This window comes from Procambarus clarkii, chromosome 4 (genome assembly GCF_040958095.1).
Source record: "Procambarus clarkii isolate CNS0578487 chromosome 4, FALCON_Pclarkii_2.0, whole genome shotgun sequence".
Classification (NCBI taxonomy): domain Eukaryota; kingdom Metazoa; phylum Arthropoda; class Malacostraca; order Decapoda; family Cambaridae; genus Procambarus; species Procambarus clarkii.
In genome coordinates this window covers 25,363,425-25,389,497 of record NC_091153.1, presented here as the reverse complement: position 1 = coordinate 25,389,497, position 26,073 = coordinate 25,363,425, and the positions used below count along the sequence as shown (strand labels likewise).

Sequence of the window (26,073 nt, the reverse complement as noted above, 5' to 3'; positions counted from 1 at the left end):
GGGCCCCCTCAGATCGCCTAAGGCCAAAGTCTTAGAGGCCTACACTTTCAGTCATCATTCAATCTTCATCCTGTTCACAAGGTTTCCCCAGCCCAGTCATATCGTCATCATGTCAGTGTGTCCCCTGTGCCTGTCTCCTCTCAACAACGAAATCAGGCATGTGTGTCAAACACGGTGTTTAACATGCCTAGGTGAAATGTCTATCAACGCTCTTCAAGAATGCAGACTGTACTGTATAGGATGCAACGGGCCTACACCGCCTGGACATTTTGACGTAACCTGTACCAGCTGTGGACAACTCTATTGTGCAAATCGTAAGTACCGCTTTTTCTCGCACATTCAATAAACTTTCAAAGAAAATATATATCTGAAACACACATACATACATACAGACAGTCAATTTATATATATTATTCTTATTTCAGTTCATGGTTCTACTTCCTGCCCGTACTGTCGTTGGTCCGTTAACCAGGAACCTCCCACCGATGCCAGAAACGTCATTGAACCTCCACCCAAACGCCGTCGCATCATAAATAACCGTACGTTTTCACAATAATTTTCGTAATTTAAAAAGTTAATAATTATATATATTTTTTTAAACAAGTGTATAAATAAGTAATATGTACTCATACAGAAAAATGTTTCCATTACGAATCACGAATAGGAGTTCCTATTCGTGATCAAGAGAATCTCATACTTGGTGGAATCAACATCCCAGCTCGTAAGTAATATTATTATTTATCTGTAATTCTGTTTTTCATCTTATTTAGACTTTTGTTTTTCCTCTTAATAATAAATCCTTTTATTTAGACGATATTTTCCTCTTAAATTTACAAACATTGTTTTCCTATTAAGGTTTTCAAATCCTCTTAATGTTTTCAAATTTGCTTTCCTCTTAACGTTTATTCATTGCTAATATTATATTACAGAATCGCCCCTGGATTCAACCCAACCCTCTGAGTGGAGCACGCCTGTACGCAGTCAACCCCAGCTGTCCCAGGAGCTAGAAGAAGATGCACCAGACGGCAACCAGCAGGCATCCTCAGATGAAGAAGAAGAAGACAATCAACCCCCTGTTCACGACATATCAGATGAAGAAGTCAACGCTCCAGATTCCCCAGAGGTACTTAACTTAGATAACGTTGTTCCGCGAGTGTTAGAAGTCATTAACCATTGCGAAGGATCATTCTCGAGACATTCGTTCTCCATTCCCGGTCATTTAGACGCTGACCCCAGCTTATATATAAATAGGTATAGGGAATTTTTTATAGAATATATAGACAATCAGTTCAGACAAATACAGGAAGAATTCCCTCCCTCATTTCACATTTACCCTGACGTAAGCCTAATTTTGCAAAAACTTAATCATGCCGACGATCAATATGAAATATTAGACGAAGTATTTTCAATTAGAGGAGAAACTCAGACTGTTACACAGGAAGAGGTGGAAGTTCTTGTAAATTCATGGGTTGACGAAATGTCTGCTAAAATTGACGAATGCCTAAAAAATGTCCAATCCTCAAGTGTAGGAATTCATTCCATGTCAGGCTTTGCCATTAATTTTTCATATATTCGCCACCCTATGCACCTTGGATCTTACGTACCATATCCTGCAAAATTAAAGGGTAAAGAATCAGTATTTAATCCTGAAAGTGAAGGAGATGAGTGTTTGTTACAGTGCATTGCAGCGTATAAAAACTTAGCATTGGGCAGGACTATGAATAACGTTAGACATCATTACAAAAACCTTCGATGGTGTAGAAGATTCGTAGTATGGGCAGATGAAATCAGATTCCCCGTATCATTCGATAACCTTAAGAAAATAGAGAAGCCTAACAAAATTTCTATTTATATTTATACAGTAACTCATGAAAGTAACAGATACTATCTTAGTTTAGCTAGGAAAAGCCAGGAAAAGTATGCCGATAAAGTCCCTTTGTTGTTATTAGAAGGCAAGCATCTCTGTCTGATCAAGGACTTTGATAAATTTGTAAAGAATATTAACCATAATCAGTATAATATTCCTAACACTCACAAATTCTGCAAAATTTGTCTTTTGCATGCTCCCTTAGATGAAATTCAGGCTCACGAAGAGTCATGCACTGTATCCCAAGTATTTTCGTTCTATAATAATAATGATAAAATCAGTTTTAAAAATTACGGTAGGACCTATAGCCCAACTCACACCGCCTATTACGATTTTGAATGTCTTTTTGACCGTCAAAATCCTAGAGGCATGGTGGAATGTAAGCATAAAGCAATTGCTTATGCTTACATGATTTTAGACAGGGAATTCAATGTCGTAGAAACGTATTCATACGTAGGTCCAGACGCGGTTAATCATTTTATTACAAAGCTAGAAGCCTCATGGAAAGCTATTCATGCTCAGCTCCCCAACTTCCCTAAGAACTTGTCTAGAGAACAGGAAAGAATGTTTCAAAGACAAAATACGTGTCAATTGTGTCATCAAACTTTCAAGAATAAGAAAGATAAACATAGACATCATAATCATGCTATTCAGGAAAATAATTACTTAGGTGCTTATTGTGCTCGTTGCAATTTACAATGTAAAAATGCTCGTAGATACTTGACCACATTTTCCCATAATGCTGCCTATGATCTTGGAATTATACTTAAAGAACTGCCCAAAAATCCTCACCGCGATGTAGAAATTCTAACCAAGGAAGGATTGAAATTTATGCAAGTCATCATAGGTGACCTTAAATTCCTAGATAGCCTAGCTCTCCTTAATGGGTCATTAGGAACCTTAGCAAAAGAGCACGTTGCCAGTAAGAAACCCACCAAGTACACTGAACACATACTAAATGGCGTATCCGATGAAGCTAAAGCTCTGTTAATTAAAGGTAAACAAAGCCTATGTTATGATTATATTTCTTCCATGGACGTGTTAGACGAACCTCAGCTCCCATCTCGAGATAAGTTTTACAATGTTTTACATGACGCTCCACTGTCTGAAGAAGATTATAACAATGCTCTTAAAGAATTTAATATAGGGAACTGTACAAACATCAAGGATTACCTCATGTTATATTTAAAAGTTGACGTGGGAATGTAAGTTGATATATTTACACTTTGGCGAACATCACTGAAAGAAATTTATGAACTAGATATTGTTTTCTATGTATCACTTCCTAGTTACGCTTGGGACGCGTTCTTATTTAAATCAAAAGTTGTACTTGACTATGTGTATGATCAGAATGTATATGATTTGTTGAGAAGGAATCTTAGAGGGGGGTTCACATCTTCCATAAGACAATTTACAAAGGCTGTTAACGAACACACTACATCTAACCCTAGCTCTGATGACGATACTCACATTTTGTACCTCGACTTCAACAGCCTATATGCAGCGTGCATGGCTGAGGTACTTCCCCAGGGAAGGATTAGACAATTAACTGACCTTGAGCGGGATACCTTATTAGGGCAAGGGTTACAACATATCCCCTGTGATAAAGACAAAGGCTATTGGATTTTATGCGATACAAAACATGTATCTCCCGAGGTAGCCAGGTATACTGATGATCTGCCCCTTGTACTGTCTCATACTAATATAACTGAGGAGTTTTTGTCAGAGTACAGTAAGAAAACCCTTAATGATGAAAAACGTAAACTCCCACCTAAAAATACTAAGTTAATTGCATCCCACTTGCCCCAAAACAACTACTTAGTAAGCCTTGATTTCCTGCAATTGCTATTAAAACTTGGACTAGAAGTTGAACGAGTAAAAACAATCTATGAATTTAAACAGGCTCCCTATTTAAAAGATTTTATTTCAACCAACATTCGAGAACGAGCCAATACCACCTGTAAAGTTAAAGAAAAAGCCTTTAAACTCATAAGTAATAGTCTGTACGGGAAATCAATGACAAATATATCTAGATATGCTAATACTCACCATCTAGTAACGACAAAACATTCATTCTTAACTCATGCAAGAAACCCTTTGTATAAACGAGCTGTCTCTTTGGGTCCAGATAGGGTTCTCTGTACAGTAATGAAAGACATCCTTAAAGTTACCACTCCTTCTTACATGGGATATCAAATCTTGCAGATAGCCAAGAGGCGTTTATACGAGTTCTGGTATAATGTAGTTAAAGCCCATTATGGGGAGAGAGCTAGACAAATTTATACGGATACAGACTCATTCATATTTACTCTGACCTGTAAAGATGCTTTCCAAGAAATGACAAAAGCTCCTCTAGTAGATTATATGGATTTCAGTAATTTTGACAAAGATCATCCCATGTATTCTGCTACTCGCAAAGGTGAACTAGGACTCCTCAAGTCAGAAGTAAAGCAGAAAATTATAACTGAATTAATTGCACTCAAGCCTAAAACTTACTCTCTCCTAACCCTTCATAAAGAACATTTATGTAAATGTAAAGGGATTCCTTATCACCAACAAAAGAAAATAACACATGCATCTTTTCAGAACACACTAGAGACAAATACAACTTTTAATTTTGTATGCCGATCCATTCGTAATGTTAATGGACAGATATGCACGTGTAAAACAACTAAGCGTGGTCTGTCAGCTTTTGATGACAAGAGGTACCTCATTAGTCCCACAGAGTCATTAGCGTACGGTCACCCAGACATTCCAGAGCGTGAGGTACAGGAAGAGGTACAGGTAGAGGAAGAGGTACAGGTGCAGGAAGAGGTTCAGGTAGAGGTAGAGGATCCAGTAATTGTAGATAATCCCCAACCAAGACGTCAATTGTTCCCCATTTTTAATCTTTGGGAAAAGCGGGATAGAGTCGCTCAGCAATTATTCCCTAACAACAACTAAGTCTGTTACTGTATTGTCTGTGTATTATCTATAACTATATTCTATTGACTATGATTTATTTTGGTACGGTACTGGCTATGATTTGTTACTGTAATATATTCAAATGTCTATAATATTGTATTGGCTATGATTTTCTTACTGTATTGGATATGATCAAATGGCTATGTTATGACTATGATTTATTTTGTTACTGTATTGGCTATGATTTTCTTACTGTATTTGATATGAAATGACTATATTCAAATGTCTATGATATTTTGATATTGTATATTCTATGATTTTATTACTGTATTGGATATGATCAAATTGCTATGTTCAAATTGCTATGTTATGACTATAATTTATTTTGTTACTGTATTGGCATGATTTGTTACTGTATTTGATATGAAAATGACTATGATTTAATGCCTGTTATTTTGATATTGTATATTCTATGATTTTTTATTACTGTATTGGATATGTTATGACTATGATTTTATTGGCTATGTTTAAAATAAAAACTCGAATGTAGATTTCGTTTAAATACTCCTTTCATTATATATTTGTAGTTAGTCTATTGAATCCTAGCAACATGGAAGGGCAGAAAAAAGCTATTACTGAATCCCAGTTGAATATATTTAGTGAACCGTCAAGAATTATTATTGCTGGATTTTCAAATGGTGGGAAGAGCTATTTATGTGCTAAAATGATAGAGAAATATCAGCAGAACTTTGCAAAAATAATTATCTGTGGAAGCGGGTATAAAGAGTTGAGAACTAATCCACTTATTAAACATAAGATATCTTTTTACTCTGAAATTGTAAACCCTTTAGACGATCGTGATCCAGAGGACACATCTCATATATTAGTTGTTTATGATGACTTGTATGTTGAATCTACAAACTCTAAAATAGTAAGTGATATATTTACTAAGGGACGGCATGAGAACATCTCTGTTATTTTTATAACCCAAAATATATTTTTCAGTGGGAAATTTTCTAGATCTATAAGTTTAAATGCTTCTCATTTTATTCTGCTTAAATCAAGAGACTTGTCCCAGATAGAAACATTAGGCAGACAAATATTCGAAAAACAAGATGCCAAGAAATTTTTAGATATATATAAGAAAGTGATTTCTCGACAGTATGGGTATTTACTTGTTGACTTGGGCGCTAAAACACCTGAATCCATAATATTTAGGGGAAATATTGTAAATGAACCCCCATATGAAATAGTGTATCAATGGTGAACATTACACAAACTCTTAATAAGATATACAATGACCCCAAGTCCATAGGTGGGTTTGGTGGCGTTTTAAAATTGTATAAGACAGCAAAGAAAACAATCCCTGAATTAACTATAAAAGATGTGAAAGACTATTTAAAAACGTCTAATGCATATACCTTACATCTATTAAAAAAACGTAAATTTAAACGAAGACGTATCTTAGCACCTAGCCCTGTAGCTTTCTTTACCAGTGACTTGGCTGATATGACATTGTTAGCTAAGCACAACAATGATATTAAATATTTATTAGTTTGTGTTGATATATTTTCAAGGTTTGCACATGTAGTTCCACTATCCACTAAATCAGGTCAGAGTGTAAGTGAAGCCATGAAAGCTACTCTGGATTTACCTTCATCAAAAGGTGTAAGGAAGCTTAACACTGATAAGGGCGGTGAATTCTATAATAAATATATGAAACGATTGTTAGACAGTAAAAACATTGATCTGTACAGTGTATTTTCTCAGGAAAATAAAGCCAGCATTGCAGAGAGATTTATAAGAACATTGAAAACTAAGATATATAAATATTTAGCGGCTTATAACACCTTAACCTATATAAATGTTTTACCTGATATGGTTAAAACGTATAATAGAACACCACATAGAGGATTAAAGGGGAAAATACCTATTGATGTACACGCTTTATCTTCGCCTCAAGATGTGACTAGGCAATTTAAGCTCATGTATAAAGGAGAGCAGCAGACTAAGCCACGCATCAGTAATCATCTGTCTGTAGGAGATACAATACGGCTTGCCTTATCTAATCGTATTTCAAAGTTCAAAAGAGGTTTTCATCAACAGAACACTAAGGAAATATTTACAATTGCTCAAATTGATACTAAACAACCCGCGCCTTTATATTATCTAAAGGACTTAAATAATATACTTATAGAAGGCGGATTTTATAGAGAGGAGTTGACTCCCACCTACTTGTCAGATACATTTGAAATTGAGAGAATTATAAGTAAACGTAAAGTTGGTAATACTACTTTATATAAAGTTAGATACGTCGGTTACGACAGTTCATTTGATCAGTGGGTGAATTCAGATGACGTGAAGAAACTATGAAGAAGCAGCCCTTAGTTAGCAAGTATCGTGGATTTATTGAACTATTAGCTAGATTAGGTTATAATTCTAGGAAAAAGTTAATTAAGACTCTTAAAAAGGAACATATACTTTGCTTATCGGAAATATTTAATAATTTCTTAAAAAATAAAATTGAAGTTGGGAAGCCTATTTTAAAGAGACTTTCTAAATATAGAGCTCTACTCCATACATTAGCCTGTAAGAATAAGGCTATTTCACTCAAGAAAGACATATTAACAAGTAAAAGAGGAGGTAATTTATTGGGCATTTTACTTCCCATAGCTATAAATTTTATTTCAAGGCTATTTAATAAGGAATAATGAAAGAATTCTATCTTGTACCACGAAAAGCTATTGATCAACAGAAGCCTACGGCAGTAAGTGTTGAGAAGCCTACGATGACAGTGAGAACAAATCCTGTTATACAACACTTGATAGACTTAAGATTAAAGCTTAAGGATTATGATTTTGCTGTCTCCTTGTTAAATTATTTTAATACAACTGGACTTGTGAAGTGGGATGAGGAAGGGAACATTACATCGCCAGTTACTGGGATCAATATTGTTGATGACGTTATAGGCAGGATGTGCACTCCGAAATTGTTATTCCCAGAAGATAAACTGCCCATAGCAAAGTTGTTTTTTTCTTTGACCTCTACACCTAAGAATTTATTTAGAAATGTAGATGCGAAAAATCAAGTGTTTTCTCCGAGTTTGAAGAGGAAGATCAAGGCTGGAGATGAAGGAGAGTCTACCTGGATACCATATTAAGGTGAGTTTCTGTTTATTTTTTTTCATTTACTATTAGTCTACAGGATGGATAGTTACGTTATATGTACAGCGAGTAACTCTGATACTGATGTATTTAAAAACAATGCTCCCAATGCTTTTGAAAATAGATTACATAATCAGCTGCCTTTAGACCCGAATAAAGTTTATGAAGTGTGCCTTAAGAATATATTCCTGCCTCCATCTTATTTCGCTGTTAGGAGGAATGACCCGGAAAGTTTTATTTCAGTTCAACTTCTAGTGTCTAATAAAAAATTATCTGATTTGAGTACGGTGAATACATCTTTCACTTTAAAGTCGGATATTTTAGCCAGTGATAATTGCATAGAGCTAACGACTATTTTAAATAGAGAAATTTCTACCATATTTTCAAAAGGTTCACTGAGTTTTATAGGACCCGTACTTAATTATAATTTCCCAGATCACGGGGACGTTTATATGAAATATGATTCGAGTATTAATCGAATTAAGTTTAATGCAGCATTTAGTGAGAAGTTGTTAAAATTATTTATTACAAAGGATGGAAAATTAGTTGTTCGAATTTCTTTATCTTTCGGTCGAAATATATGTAAAGTTATTGGAGCTGAAGTAGGTAAAGCTTATGATATTGTTATTATGAATAAACTACCTAATAACAGGTTATCTGTACAAGATACATGCTATTATCATCCTAGGCCGGGAGGCCGTATAGATTTCTTGTGTGTATATTGTGATAAGGTGCAGCCCACCATGTTTGGTAATCAGATTGTAAATATCTTGGATGTTGTTTCGTTTCAAAGTAATGTAACACACAGGAAATTATATAAACCTTTAAATACGACTAATATTGATGGCATCAGTATTAGATTAACAGATCAAGATGGGGAGCCTGTATATTTTGAAAAGGATGGATGTACGATTGCAGTATTACATATTAGACCCGTTGATATATAATGGCGTGAGTAGAGGGAGTTTATCATTCTCTCCTGGCCTGTTTAAACATGAGGGTCGGGTTTGTACCGCTGTCTGTTGACGAGGTAGGGCGATTTATCGCTCCTCGAGGGAAGAGAGGTGGAGCACTGGGCGATATTACTGTTTTTGATAGAAGACATTTAAGAGGAGGTGGAATATTAAGTTTCTTAACTGGTCTAGCTCGTAGAGCAACTCCTTTCCTATTAAAAACTATCATGCCAGCAGCATTGACAATGGGACAGAATGTTTTGCAGGATATAAATGCTGGTCAAGGTACTTTGAAAGATTCAATTAGAAAACGCGGTATGGAAACATTGAAAAGTATAGGTCCTAAATTGTTAGCAGGTGGCCGAATAACGAAAAGAAAAACGAAAAGACCTGCCTATATAAAGAAAATGGATAGATATAAAGACGTGTTTTCATAAAACAGTACTAGTTGTATGCTAGACGCAGACATGATGAGTGTAAATGCTCCTAGTGCAGCATTGCAAGTTCCTTTAGAAAATTATACAGCTGCTATAAGCGATGGCTTTCCTAAAGTTAATCCGCATAGAATGGTTGAAAGTACGATATTTTCAAGACAGACACAGGATATTTTACCTGTGAATTCAAGTATTAACAATAAATTTAAAGACTCTTATATTGAATTCCGTATCCCGGGAGTTAAGGGACAATTTATTGATCTTTCGAGCTTGACGCTAGAACTGATGGTTGAATTAACGGGACCTGACGGAATTACGGCTTTAGCGGATATTAAAAATGCATCAATAGTCAATGGTTTGTCCCAGACAATGTTTAAAGCTGTAACTGTTTATTTAAATGAGCAAGTGGTGGAAACTAATTCACTATTTTCATATTTATCATATGTAAAGCTAATGACAACGCTTTCTGAATGTAAAGCTGAAAGATTTAAAGAACTGACGTATTTCTATAATGATGTTTTTCCTGAAAAATATGATGTAGATTATTTTAAGAATGCCTCAGAAGACCTTAAATCTAGATTTGTAAAGTTAAAAACTGAGGGAGTAAATTGTTGCTTTAAACTGCTATTGGACATTACAACTTTGAGCGAATATCTTTTGGATGGAATTGATATTCGTTTGAGATTAGAACTTAACAGTGATCCGTGGGTTATAAAAGTATTGAATCTGGATATAAGTTTAACATAAAACTAGCTAGAATGTGGATTGATCGGATAACTCCATTTGCATCTGGATTGGAGGCTATTAATAGAGCTCTGGCTGAACAAAATACGCCAGTTACATATACGTTTGATAAGACACTCCACAAGACGTTCATTCTTGGTAATGGGCAGCAGAGATTAAGTATTGACCAGCCATGGGGGAGCATTATCCCAGATAAATTACTTATTATGATGATGGATATGGAAGCAATATCAGGAGCGTATACACTTAATCCAATTTATTTCGATCACTGCGATTTATCTAATGTATATATTACACGTGATGGGACAAACTTATTTAATATAACTTGCAAGTTCCCGAATAAATGTTCGAAACTATACTACGAGACTCAAAATACAGTAGGCTTTAATGCTTGCAATACCTTGACATATAATTCATTTATAAAAGGAAGAACGTTACTGGCATTTAGACTAACGCCTGAGGAATTGAGAGATACCCTTCCTATAGAGGCTTCGGGAAACCTGAGAATTACATTAGAATTTGCTGTTCCAGTGAAATCAAAAAAAGTTATTATTTTATTCGGAATTACAACGGGAGTATTGAGAATTTATTCCGATAGGCGAGTTGTGTGTGATACAAGAGCATGAACTGCAAACAAATTAATACGGCATTGAACGATATGAAAGGTAGTAAAGCTAAATATATTGGATGCTATATAGCGACGGATATATATAGAATAATGAAGCAAATACGGGATAAACCGATTATGTTTATAATAAATACCTTAGGAAGAGACTCTAAGGAAGTAATGGGTCACTGGATTGCTGTATATAAATCTAAACGGAAAATAGTTATACTAGATCCATATGGAATAAATGTGTATTCGCCATACATTTCGGAGTTTTTAAATTATTATAAAGACTGTGATGTATACACGTTTACAGAGAGACTTCAGAGTTTAAATACTTACGTATGTGGGCTATATGCGATGTTTTTCTGTTACCATCTTTCAAACAAGGATCTAAAAACTGCAATAAAGCTATTTGAAACTAGTTTTACTTACGGAGAATATAGGAACGTAATATAGGAGAATGATAGGAACGTAATGAGGCTATCTTATGCTTTATTTAAAAATATGCCGAGCTGCTATGAAACGCTGTGTTATGATAAGAGCGATATTTGTTGGAAAATGTGCTTGGAGACGACTGGCTGAATGAGGCTATAACAAAATTATCTAACGGAAAATGGTGAGTACATTTGTTTCGAGGTTTTAAGTGTCTGATAAATATTGTACATGTGTAGACGCTATCTGAAACTGTTATTCTTTATTTACAGAGATGAAGAGTGAATAGGACGGATATTATACAAGCGGATTGAGGAGCGAGCTTCTTAGAACTTCGGGCTAAATGAGTCGTTTATTATAAATTGTGTAAACTAAGAATTAGATGACTAAATGAATTATAAATAAATAAATATGTTTTATTAACGCCTAATGTATATATATATAAATTATTACGGTGGCGAACGCTGACAATGACTGGTAGATGACAGGGCAGGTAATCAGGTGATGATTGCCTCGGGCAGATAGCCTGGAGCAGGTAGCTGGTGCCAGCTTAGATAGTCTCGGAGGCAGTTTCAGTAATAAAGGTTACATTGAGATGCTTCGGTTGATTTGTGTAAAACTGACTGGTTAATGAAAAAAGGAATAAAACATTACGATGTCAGAAAAATAGAAAGAGAGAATAATATGAAGAGGAGAGAGAGAGAGAGAGAGAGGGGCGGTCCAGATATTATGGAGAAGATAAGATAAGATAAGAGGTAACCTGAAGGCCGCGTCTGGCTGACGGTCTAAAGTAAACACAGGTGAGGCGACAGATTGCGAGGTAAGGGGGGAGGGAGGGGTGTGATGTACGAGCAGGAGATGAAGGGGTGGGGGGAGGGGGCAGTGAAATGATTCAGATATATGGCAATATACTAGTTTCTATGTAAGAAACAAATAAGAACTTTTAACAAAAGTCGTATGCCATTATTTCATGATAAGAACTTTAACAAACTTCTAAAATCTCAGAAATTACTCACTCATAAGAACTTTATCAAACTCGTATGACATTATTTTACATCATAAGAACTTTAACAAACTTCTAAAATCTCAGAAATTACTCACTCATAAGAAATCCTTAATCCCAAATCTGTGACCGCCCAAATTCACCTGAAACCCCCTAAGATCCACAGGGGATTTTCTAAATTTACCTGAAAACCCCCCAAGATCCACAGGGGATTTTCTAAATTTACCTGAAAACCCCCAAGATCCACAGGGGATTTTTTCCCCCAGAAAAAAATCCTCTGTGGCTCTTACCCCCTACTTCTGCTGTTAACGTTGTCATAATGCATGTCGTAATAGTCTGTTGTAATAACTGCCAACATAACCAGTTCCGAAATTTTGTTCCTGTTAAATAAGGCTGGTTATTACTTCTTGTTATTGATTAATTATTTGACAACATATCTTGCAGAATTCTTGCTGTTATCGCATTGTGCAAAATTTTTCTATAAGACCTGCAAAAATATCTTATCATAACACCAGCAATCACAGCCTTCTATAATTATCCGTAATTATCTTTCTCAAGAAAATTATTAGTTATTGCAACCCCAATTTGTGCTTGTTATTAATGGAGGTTATTGATAATGTTTGTTATTTATAATGTTTCTCCATTTGAGATATTATGAGCCAAAATTCTAATCTGGCATCGTGTTCGCGATCCATCAGTCTATTTGATAATTGACTTCTTTTGTTAGTAAATTTGATTAATATTTTGAAAATATAAAAAGGAAGAGATCTTTCTTGGGCTCGAGGTGACGACCGTCAGGCCACCGGAGGCAGATCCCACTCTGAGGCCGTGACTCTTCCTAATTATTCAAGAGTCACCAAGTATTATATAGACCTTCACCTCAAGGGACCCCGAGAGGCCATGTTTACGATTTAATATCCAGTGACACCAAGAACATTCATCTGAAGGAAGCGATAACCTGTCCTTGGAGAAAATGATCCGGTTTTCTCTTGTAGATGATCCACAGTTGTTCCGGCAATAATTCTTATGTTTGGTGGGAGGATGTTGAACAACCGTGGACCTCGGATGTTTATACAGTGTTCTTTGATTTTGCCTATGGCACCTCAGCTCTTCACTGGTTCTATTCTGCATTTTCGTCCACATCGTTCATTCCAGTACGTTATTTTACTGTGTAGATTTGGGACCTGGTCCTCCAGTATTTACCACGTGTATATTATTTGATATCTCTCCCGTCTCCTTTCTAGTGAGTACATTAGGAGTGCTTTGAGACGATCCCAATAATGTAGGTGCTTTATCGCGTCTAAGCGTGCCAAATATAATCTCTGAATTCCCTCTTTTTCAGCAATCTCTCCTGTTATGAAGGAGGAAGTGAGAAATGACCAGTATTCAAGATGAGACAGCACAAGTGACTTGAAGAGTACAACCATTGTGATGGGATCCCTGGATTTGAAAGTTCTCGTAATCCATCCTATCATTTTTCTGGCTGTCGCAATATTTCCTTGGTTATTCTCCCTAAACGTTAGGTCGTCAGACATCATTATTCTCAAATCCTTTAGATGCTGCTTTCCTACTATGGGCACATTTGATTGTGTTTTAAACCCTGTATTATGTTTAAGGTCCTCATTTTTACCATACCTGAGTATATGAAATTTATCACTGTTAAACATCATGTTATTTTCTGTTACCCAGTCGAAAACGTTATTAATATCTGCTTGAAGTTTTTCAATGTCTATAGCAGAGGTAATTTCCATGCTGATATTTGTGTAATCTGCAAAGGATGTGATACGAAGCTGGGACTTGTATTTTTGTCTATATCTGATATGAGAATCAGGAAAAGCAGTGGTGCATGGACTGTACCATGAGGTACCGAGCTTTTAACTGCGCATCGACACGATTTTATTATTTAGTTGACTCTTACTCCTTGCTTTCTGTTCGACAGAAAGCCGAGTATCCAGCGTCCTACTTTACCGGTTATTCCCATTTACCGCATTTTGTGTGCGAGTACTCAATGGTCACATTTATCGAATGCCTTTGCGAAGTTCGTGTATACAAAATCTACATTCTGTTTTTCTTCTAATGCCTCAGTGACTTTGTCGTAGTGGTCAAGTAGCTGTGAGAGGCATGATCTTCCCGCTCGAAATCCATGTTGGCCTGGGTTGTGAAGGTCATTGGATTATGACCTAATTATGAAACTGGTGACCTGACTCATAATCACTCTCTCAAATACGTTTATTATATGGGAGGTTAGTGTATCTGGTCTGTAATTCTTTGTCAATGCTTTACTCCCTCCTTTGTATTGAGGGACTATGTCTGCTGTTTTAAGCGCATCTCGTATCTAACCCGTGTTTAAGCTCTTCCTCCACACTATACCGAGTGCCTGTGCTACTGGCACCTTGCATTTCTTTATAAATATTGAATTTCACGAATCTGGACCCGGGGCTGAGTGCATGGGCATGTTTTCATTTTTTTCTTTCAAAATCTGCCACGCTCGTGTTGATATCAGTTATATTTACAGGGGGTTTGGATATCTCGAATAAAGTTATTGTCGGGATCTTCCACTTTCATGCTGTTTATTGGAGTGCTAAACATGTCCTCATACTGCTTTTTAGGATTTCACTAATTTCTTTGTCATCCTCCGTGTATGAACCTTCACTCGTAAAAAAAAGGTCCAATACAGACAGTAGTTTTTGCTTTGGATTTTGCATATGTGAAAAAATATTTTCAGTTTTTCTTTATTTCCTGTATTGCTTTCTGTTCTAGCTGCCTGTCTTTAATCTGATATGAGTTTTTCAATTTCTGCTCGATTTTTTCAGTCTTCCTGTTTAAATTATTCCTTCTTTGTAGGAAAAGTTGTGTCTGCTTAAGCATTTCCGTTATTTTTTCTTTCTTTTATAATGTAATCTATGTTCTCTTGCTACGTTGGACCTCTTTCCGGCTTTCCTCAAAGGAACATGTTTTAGACAGACTTGATATGCTTCCGAAGTCAGTTTTTCTATTCATTCTGAAGAATTTTTATTACTTAGAACAGCTTACCAAGAACTGTTTGTAAGTTCCCTGTTTATTGTCTCCAAGTCTATTCTTTTAATATTTAAATTGAATTTATTGAATAATCCGTCTCGCTTGATCATTGTTTTAGGTCTATTCTGAGTATTGATGGTAGTTAGCACTTCAATGAGCTTGTGATCTGAGTATGTGGTATCTGATATCGTAATGTCCCTGATTATGTCTTCATTGTTTATAAAGACCAGACTTAGAGTATTTCCATTTCTCGTTGGCTGTGATTGGGCTGGTTCAGTGAAAATTTGTCACAGAATCTAAGCAGTTCTCTAATCTGTGGTTGGTTATGCCCCGATAGATTTCCTGGTATAATATTATTGTTTGTTATTTACCATCTTAGACTTGGCAAGTTGAAGTCACCTAATAAGATAATATCAGGTATCGGGTTCGTCAAATTATCAAGGCTATTCTCTATTCTGTTTATCTGTTCTTCGAATTCCTCAGCCGATGCATCTGGCGATTTGTATCTATTTAAATCAAAATGGAAATGCTCGTTTGTGCATAACCGCTAATCTCCAAAAGTTCTTCACCGATTGCATTGAAAATTTTCACACAACGTTCCATTCGCATCCGGCCAGGTTTTTATATACATACCATATAGATGTCACGTCTGTGACAGTAAAAAAAACATGCTTTTTCTGAAAAACTGTTTTTTTCATGTGAGGAAAATCTTCGAAACCTCTTTACCGATTTCTTTGAAATTTTCACACAACGTTGCATTCGAATAGGCGCGTCTTTTTATATATCTACTATATACATGCCTCACCTGTGACAGGAAAAAAACATTCTTTTTTTGAAGAACAGCGCCATCTGTTAGACGTAAGAGCAACACACGCTGTAATATCCGAAAGTTCTTCACCGATTGCTTTGAAATTTTGATACAACGTTGCATTTGAATTAGCGCGTTTTTTTTATATACCTACTATATAGATGCCACCCCTGTGACAGGTAAAAACGTGCGTTTTTGAAAAACAGCGCCATCTATTGCACATAATAGCAACATACACGCTATACTAAATATGTCACAAATTCCATTTTAATGTTTCCAAATGCATTGATAAAGTTTATTTTCAAAGATTTCGATTTATTTTATTTTTTTATTGAATTATTTTGTGTGATATTGAATTATTTTAATTTATGGAATTATTTTGTGTTGGAATTGAGCTGTGTCGTTTACCATACCTTTCATTTCGTAAGTTTAAGTATAAATGCCACACCTGTGACAGGTAAAACTTTTCTTGAAAAACAGCACTATCTTTTGCATGTAAGAACAACACTCATGCTATACTAAATATGTTACAATTCCATTTCTGATTGCATTGATAAATTGAATTTTCATAGATTTTTATTTATTTTCATTTTGATTTAATTATTTTGTGTGAATTGCATTGGAATTGAGCAGTGTTGTTTACCATACCGTTCATTTGTGAGCATAGCTTTTTAATTTATATATATTTTCATTTAATTTTTTAAATGTTTATCTTATATTTCAGTGAAGGGAACATCAGATCACTTGATGTTCCCAATTTTCTGATGGGAACATCAAATCATTTGAGGAAGGCATCGGATGAAGGAGTGGGGATGACGAGGGGATGGAATTGAGTGATGGTGGTGAGGACGAGGGGACAAGGGAGGGGGTAATGGTGGGGAAGGATGAGGGGACGGGGGTTTTGGGATGGTGGGGACGAGGGGATGGGGGGAATAGGAGAATGGTGGGGAGGACAAAGGGACAGGGGAGTGGGGCATAATGGGAAGGAAGAGGGTATGGTGGAGTGTGGAATAGTGGGAAGACAAGGGGACGGTGGAGTGGGGAATGGTTTGGAGGCCGAGGAGACGGGTGAAGGGGGAATGGTGGGGAAGACTGTGGGGCAGGGAAGGTTGCTATGGCCGGGTACTGCTAGTATTATAATAATAACTAAGTTCATTTTCTCTATTTTTACTCCCAGTACCTCTACCACCTCATTTGTAACGTTAAGGATCTCTGAGCATACAAGGTCTTCCCTAATATACAGACCCACTCCTCCATGTGAGTTAATTACCCTATCACACCTGTATAGATTCTATCCTGGTATCCAGATCTCACTGTCCAAGAATTCCCCTGCATGGGTTTCGGACAATGCTCCGAATACTGCATTTGACTCCGTGAGGAGGCTATTTAATTTATGAATTCATTTACAAAGTACAGTTTATGAATTATACTTTGTTTTTTGTTCTTGCATTTAGTCCTTGTATGTTGGCAAAGATGAATGAGGCTACTCTGTTTGGGATAGTTTGACTGGGAGACTTTTTTGGCAAGTCCATTATGCGTGGACATATTGAGTTTGTTCTGACCAGTGCTGATTGTTGTAAGGCAGTTGCGTGTCGAAGTTGTAGTTTCTTTTTGGTGTGTAGTTGTATCTGTGATTCTGATATGTAAGTGGGTCTGGCATACAGTTCCATACATTCTCTATGTTCTTCTCTTTGAAATCTCTTCCGGATTGGTATAAAAAATTATTGAGTTTCCTCCAAATTTATTATCTTGCTTGCCACTCTTTATGTAGCGTTCCGTGCCATTCACGTGAAAGTATGGGCAGCTGAGGTCATAGCATTTTCAGTTCTCGAGTGAGGTTTGGCGCATGTCAGGATGGAAAAACCTATATTATCGATACTGTCTTTTCCTAAGCATTTTTGAACATTTTTTTTGGATGGTGGTAACTGCATTCTAATCTTTTCTTATTACCAGCACATCTATGTCTGCATATGCCCTTTGCATAAAATTTGCATAAGTCTGTCCTTCTGGTCTGACTCACTCTAACAGGGACCGTTGTAGTGTCTGAACCTATCGAGCTGTCATTGCTGTCTGCTACACTTTCTAGTCTACTGTCGTCTGCATCCAGGTATACTGAATCAGAGTTTACAACTGCCTGAGTTTCCGGTTCAGTTTCCTCCCTGACTATAGTCTCAGCCCCCTGTCTATTAGAATTATTGTTGTTCGTTCCCCACTCTTTTTGGATGGCCGGTAAGCTTTTAATGAACTATATTTTCTGGTCAAGCTTCATGATGTCTAGTTTTTTTTAGGATATTCCAAGATGGCAGGTAATTTTCACATAACCAGAGCAAATGGCCAGCTCTCAGTCCCGTGGTGTAACTCACTCCTTTACATATATAACATTCAATTCCCGTTGTCTTCGACTTTAAGGTTTTATTACAGTGACCACAAATTAGTTTGTTTACTGCCTTTTTGCCTTGTTTTGCTGTACGCTTGGAATGGTGTTGCGAGTGACGAATGCACGAATGCCAAGCTCTTGTACTTATCTAATCTTGCAAGTGTGTATTACAACATCTAATTTGTAAGACCGATTTGTCTCTTCCCAATATCTCAAACCCTACCCAGCATCATGCACCAGGATGTACTGGAGATGGCAACCTGGAGTTTAGTGGGTGGCTTAACTCCCTGGCTGTTCCCTGGGTCACCGTCACCACCAGTGTAGAGGTGCCAGTTTCCTATTTGGTGTCCTTAGTATTTAATTATTTAGTTCACTGTCCTCAGTATTTTACTATTTCTAATATTACAGTATATGTATATATTTAAATTTATATGATTAACCCTTATGTGCAGGAAATTATCGTATATAAAGAGTCCAGCAGGTACTTATCCTACGTAGAGGAGTTACTCCCAAGTCAAGCAGGTACTTATCGCATGTACAGGAGAACAAGTAGCTGTTGTTGTTGACCGTAACCTTCCCCTCAGGTCTCTGGGTGGATGTGTCCAGTTACCACGTCATTGTTCTTAAACCATTAAGACTTATTGGCTGTATCCATTACCATAGGAATTTTATACTTACTTTCTGGCTTCCTCTATTGACTTACTCTAATATTTATTTCTAGATTCACATTCCCGCATTTCAGTATAAATTCACAGTATATTCTCACTGAGGACGACTCTAACCCTGGTCACCTTGTGGCTATTGTATACACGTTGAAGGGGGTTGCCTGATTTTGGCACTCTCTTATACATCTCCACTTTTTCACATGACAATATTCCTACGTTTCAACTTTTATGTGTGTCGTGTTACACTTCACTGCAACTTCACTGAATCACTGTTTACTATAGTCCAAATATATCGCCTATCCTTACATGAACATTTGTGAACATGGCCTCGTGGCACTCTCCCACGTTGACCTGTGTGGCGTTTAATCTCTATTTTACATAAAGTTCTAATGTTAATCACTGCACTTTATTTTCGTACGAGTCACTATGCACTTGATGATGTCTGTGATCTGACTTCTATTTCTATGACCCCAAAAAATGGAGTGATGCGGCTTTATTCCGGAGCGCAGGCAGACACGTCTCCCTCCCTCCCCACTCAAACTACTACATCCAGATGAATTCAGATGAATGGTCACTCAGGGTCACGTGAGGAGAAGGTCTATATAATATTTGGTGAGTCTTGACTAATTAGGAAGAGTCACGGCCTCAGAGTGGGGTCTGCCGCCGGTAGCCGGACGGTCGTCAGCTCCAGCCCAAAGTTCTTGTGACTATTCCTTTTTCTCTATACAACCTTTTAATAAAATTCCTAACAACTATTCCTTTTTCTCTATACAACCTTTTAATAAAATTCCGAACACATGGAATAAATTATAAAATATATATAAGGATCTCAAACACGATGTCATATTAGAGTTGTCAATCATAATATCTCATTTGAGATAATGTTATTAACGTATTCAATAACAAACAAAAACGGCTTGCAATCAGATATAATTTTCTTAAGAAAGATTTTTTCAAAAGGTTATTAATGCGAGTTATTACAAAAGAATGTTATTGTAGGTGATATGATAAACAATTTCTGCAGGATTTTTCAGTAAAATATTGCAAAACGCGATAACAAGAATTCTACAAGTTATTTTGACAGATAGTTAACGTTGGTTATTACTTCTAGTTATTAAGAAGTTATGGTTATGCATTGGCGTTATTACAACAAACTATTTCGACAAATCGACAACTCTAACAGCGGAATATATATGTATGATTTTTGTTGATTAAAAATTGCAAATTACTATTGTGAATTTTAATTATGGGGGATTATTGTGGTTAATAATTAGGGAGGGTTATAGTGATTGATTGTAATTAGGCTTATTGTTGTGATTTATTATATGGGTTATTGTTGTGAATTTTAATGGAGGGTTATTGTAGGAAATTATTTTTAAGGTTAAAGTGGAGAATTATTATCGACGGCTTTAGTTATAATTTTTATGGAGAGATATTGTAGAAGATTATTATGAAGGGTTATTGGTTTTTAAGAAAGGTTAATGTGGTGGATTATTATCTTCATGTTTATTTTCAATGGTTATTTTTCAGTGATATTGTGGTTGATTTTTATGGAGATTTATTGTGGTGGATTATTGTGGAGGTTTATTGTGGTGGATTATTACGAAGGGGAGGGGGTATTATGGATGTGAAGGATTATTATGGATGTTTATTTGTATATGTTATTGATATTATCAGAAGGTTATTGTTGAGGGTTATTTTGGATGGTTATTGTGCTGGTTGTTATCGATTATTCTTTCGGTTGTTCATTGTGGAGGGTTATTATCATGGATTATTATGGATGGTTAATGTGGTGGGTTATCAGAGAGGGTTATTGTTCATGATTATTATGAAGGGGTAATTGTGAGGGATTAAGGAGGTTATTATGTGTTATTCTTAAGGAGTGTTATTATGTGAAATTATTATGGAGTGTTATTATGTGAAATTATTATGGAGTGTTATTATGTGAAATTATTATGGAGTGTTATTATGTGAAATTATAATGGAGGGATGTTGAGAAGGATTAATGTGAAGGGTTATTTTGATATATTACTATGGAAGAATGTTCTGTGGGATTATTACAGAGATTTATTTTGGTGGGTTATTATGTATGGTTATTTTGGTGGATTATTCTGTACGGTTATTTTGGTGGGTTATTATGGAGGGTTAATGTGTTGGGTTATTGGAGAGGATTATTTTTTATGATTATTATGAAGGGTTATTGTGGTGGATTATTATTAATTTTTTTGGGTTGATTATTATGGAGGGTGATTGTAGTGGATTATTAATGAGGTTATTCTCTAAAGTAATTGTTGATGGATGTGGTCGAATATTATGCAAGGTTATTGTGATAGATTATTATGGATGACTATTCTGTTAAATTATTATGATGGTTTATTTTAATGGATTATTAGGATTTTAGTGGATTATTACTGAAGTGATTGTGTTGGAGTATAAAGAAGGTTATTGTTGAAAATTATTATGGTGGGTTATTGTGGTGGATTATATTGAATGGTATTGTGATGGATTATTATGGAGGATTATTCTGTTGAATTATAATCGAGGTCCATTATTGTGGATTATTATGAGGGATATTTTGGTGAATTATTACTGAAGGTTATTGTGAGGATTATTAGAGAGGGTTATTGTTGAGGTTTATCAATGAGGGTTTATTTTGCTGAATAATTATGGAGGGGTATTTTGTTGGATTATTATAGATGTTTATTTTGGTGGATCAATTTATGGAGTAATTGATGTGGATTATTTTAAAATGTTTTTGTAGTGAATTACTATGGACGGTTATTGTGTTAATTTGTATTTAGAGGGTTATTTTGTGGTAATATGTATTTAGAGGGTTATTTTGTGGTAATATGTATTTAGAGGGTTATTTTCTGGTAATATGTATTTAGAGGGTTATTTTGTGGTAATATGTATTTAGAGGGTTATTTTGTGGTAATATGTATTTAGAGGGTTATTTTCTGGTAATATGTATTTAGAGGGTTATTTTGTGGAATATTGTGGTACGTTATTTTGGTGGATTATTGTGGATGGTTATTGATGCAGATTATTACGTGGGGTATTGTAGTGGATAGTTACGGAGGGTTATTATGGATTATTATTGTTATAATTAGGCGGGAAGGGAAATGCTCGTATGACCCACATGGTGTTTATTGACAACCGACCATGACGTCACACCGGGTATAGGTGCCATGAATATAAACATTACATACCTTATACCGACCATGACGTCACACCGGGTATAGGTGTCATGAATATAAACATTACATACCATATACCGACCATGACGTCACACCGGGTATAGGTGCCATAAATATAAACATTACATACCTTATACCGACCATGACGTCACACCAGGTATAGGTGCCATAAATATAAACATTACATACCTTATACCGACCATGACGTCACACCGGGTATAGGTGCCATGAATATAAACATTACATACCTTATACCGACCATGACGTCACACCGGGTATAGGTGCCATGAATATAAACATTACATACCTTATTCCGACCATGACGTCACACCGGGTATAGGTGCCATGAATATAAACATTACATACCTTATACCGACCATGACGTCACACCGGGTATAGGTGCCATGAATATAAACATTACATACCATATACCGACCATGACGTCACACCGGGTATAGGTGCCATAAATATAAACATTACATACCTTATACCGACCATGACGTCACACCGGGTATAGGTGCCATAAATATAAACATTACATACCTTATACCGACCATGACGTCACACCGGGTATAGGTGCCATAAATATAAACATTACATACCATATACCGACCATGACGTCACACCGGGTATAGGTGTCATATATATATACACATTACATACCTTATACCGACCTTGGCTTCACACCGGGTATAGGTATCATGAATATAATAATTGCATAAATTATACACAAATAAGTATCGGCTCTTGACATAAGAACATAAACTTAAGTGACCTTAATCAAAAAATATACCTTAAACCTAACAATTATTATTGTCAGCTAACGTTGTAGTTTATTATGGAGTGTTACTGTATTGGATTACTGTAGAAAGTGCTTTTGCTGGATTAATATTGAGGATTTTGGTTGATTATTGTGGAGGGTAATTCTTTTGGAGTATTAGGCAGGGTTATTATAGTAGTAAATTATGTAGTATTGATTTTGTTAATCATTATGGACAGTTATTCTAGTGGATTATTATTGAAGATAATTTTGTGGATTATTGAGGGTAAATGTTTTGGTGGATTATTATGGAGATTTACCTTGGGGGATTAATAACAAATGGAATACTTTTGAAAGTGATGTGGTGGGGACAGTCTCCATACACAGCTTCAAACAAAAAAATGATAGAACCCATTAGGCTCAGGAATCTGTGCACCAGTTGATTGACAGTATAGATGCGTCACCAAACGGCAAAAGCTCAACTCCCATCCAGCGCAACTAGGTGAGTACAATATACAATACCATGTGATTGACAAACAGCTCCTCAGTATTCATGACCACTTGGTTGTTAGACAAGAAGCTGGTATTGGTAATGGTAATTATTGAAGGTTATTGAAGCCGATTATTATGGAATGTTTATTGTGCTGGATTATGATAAGGGTCATTTTGGTGGATTATTATAAGGGTTATTAGGGTTGAATATTATGAATGGTTATTGTGGTTGATTAATATGGAGGGTTATTGTAGTTATTATGCAGGGGTTTTGTTGGCCGATTAATGGAGGGATATTGTGAGTGATTATTATGAAGGGTTATTTTGAGGGATTCATAGGCAAGTTTATTACAATTGATTATTATTGAGTGATATTGAGGTGGATTACTTTGGAGGTTAATTTCGGTGGATAATTATAAGGATTATTGTCGTTTATTGTTACAGAGAATTATTTTGGTGGATTATTTGGAAGGTTTAATATGGGGATTATTATAATGTCATTGTGATGGAATAATACAGAGTTATTGTGCTGGATTATTATTAAGGCGTGTTATGTTAGTGCATTACTATATTGGGTAATTGTTGTGGTTTGTTAAGGAGGTAATTGTAGGAAATAATAAAGGATAATTATTGAGGTATGTGACGATGTCGACGCCATCTGTTGAGCACACCCAACCCCATTTTCTGTTCCTCGATGGAAGGCTGTGATCTTATTGACCTCTGTGTAGTTTCCGTCTTACTAATCACATTTTGTCCTCATTAGTGGTTTGGGTGATATCTTGGTGGAATGGAATCAGTTCACTTAGCGCAGTCCTGATCTTAAGAGGTGTGTCAGTGGGAACATGTGGCCGAGTTGGTGCAGACTGTGATTTGTCTGTGGTACTTAGTATTGGTTATTGGACTGATGTTCCCCGAGATTGCCATGTTGAGTTACGAGATTTATGTTCGTCTGTTAAGGCTTGTTATAATTGGAGTCTGTGTGGAAGTTTGCCAGTGTGTTGCTGGAGACCCCTGTCAGTGTGTTGCTGGAGACCCCTGCCAGTGTGTTGCTGGAGACCCCTGCCAGTGTGTTGCTGGAGACCCCTGCCAGTGTGTTGCTGGAGACCCCTGTCAGTGTGTTGCTGGAGACCCTTGCCAGTGTGTTGCTGGAGACCCTTGCCAGTGTGTTGCTGGAGACCCCTGTCAGTGTGTTGCTGGAGACCTCTGTCAGTGTGTTGCTGGAGACCCTTGCCAGTGTGTTGCTGGAGACCCCTGTCAGTGTGTTGCTGGAGACCCCTGTCAGTGTGTTGCTGGAGACCCTTGCCAGTGTGTTGCTGGAGACCCCTGCCAGTGTGTTGCTGGAGACCCCTGTCAGTGTGTTGCTGGAGACCCTTGCCAGTGTGTTGCTGGAGACCCTTGCCAGTGTGTTGCTGGAGACCCCTGTCAGTGTGTTGCTGGAGACCTCTGCCAGTGTGTTGCTGGAGACCTCTGTCAGTGTGTTGCTGGAGACCCCTGCCAGTGTGTTGCTGGAGACCCTTGCCAGTGTGTTGCTGGAGACCCCTGTCAGTGTGTTGCTGGAGACCTCTGTCAGTGTGTTGCTGGAGACCCTTGCCAGTGTGTTGCTGGAGACCCCTGTCAGTGTGTTGCTGGAGACCCTTGCCAGTGTGTTGCTGGAGACCTCTGCCAGTGTGTTGCTGGAGACCTCTGTCAGTGTGTTGCTGGAGACCCCTGCCAGTGTGTTGCTGGAGACCCCTGCCAGTGTGTTGCTGGAGATATTCGTTTGCCTTGTTCGGGTTGAATGTAGACACAGTAGTCGCTTCTGTATATATTTATTGAGTGAGGCAAACAGGTGTATAACTGGCCAGCCGAGGTCCACCTACTCTGGGTCTGTGAGGATAACTGAGGCTGCTGGGAGCATGCTTGATGCTCCTCTGTCTGGCATGACGTCAGAGGCCTACTTGCCTGTGATTGGTTACATTTCAACTGACAGAATTTGAGTATAACACCGCTCGGACACGCTACCAAGTCGACGTCCCTTGTCGACAAGCTCTGGCTAGCTATATAGTTACAATGATACTGAAAGGACCTCGGTGGCATACAATAATGGCTTACATGTGAAATTTGCATAATAAAACATTGAAAGAAGATCAGGTGTGCGTAATACAAACAACTCGGCATATATGCACCAAAAAAAAAAATTCATCATAATAGGTGAAAATCATGGTAACAATGCTTTGATTAAATCAGAGTATTAAGAACATGTGTATGTCTACTGATCAGATATGAACAATACAACTCAAGGTATTGCCTAAACAAAATTATTAACATGTGTCAATGGCATGTGCTTGAAAACCATACAAAATTAAACAATTATTACATTAATAGAACAAAGTTCTGACCTAACAACCACAATTGAATTTCAAGATAGATAATTTTTTTTTTTTTTTTTCTTTTTTTTTTTCGGAAATAATACAATATATTTACAAGACCAATGTACAATATATATAATGTGCAATATATTTACAAGCATATACAAGACCTGGATCAAGAAGACTAACATCTGCGTGATAGCAGTCAGGATTCTCTGGCCACAATGTGGTTGCTAGAACAATAATAACTCTTATGACAAGCACTGTAAAAATACAAATGGTAGTAGACTTAACAAT

General features: G+C 36.6%; 1 protein-coding gene across 1 annotated transcript in view; it reads left to right on the top strand.

Moving 5' to 3' along the window:
• Positions 1 to 120: 120 nt before the first annotated feature.
• The window catches only part of LOC138370872 (uncharacterized), a 48,953-nt gene continuing 23,000 nt past the window's right edge, over positions 121 to 26,073 (top strand). The window contains exons 1-4 of the mRNA XM_069335489.1: positions 121 to 314; positions 426 to 539; positions 665 to 721; positions 930 to 1,251. Of these exons, the coding sequence (XP_069191590.1) occupies positions 197 to 314; positions 426 to 539; positions 665 to 721; positions 930 to 1,251 (611 nt within the window). The 5' untranslated portion in view covers positions 121 to 196. The remainder of the gene's footprint in view (positions 315 to 425; positions 540 to 664; positions 722 to 929; positions 1,252 to 26,073) is intronic.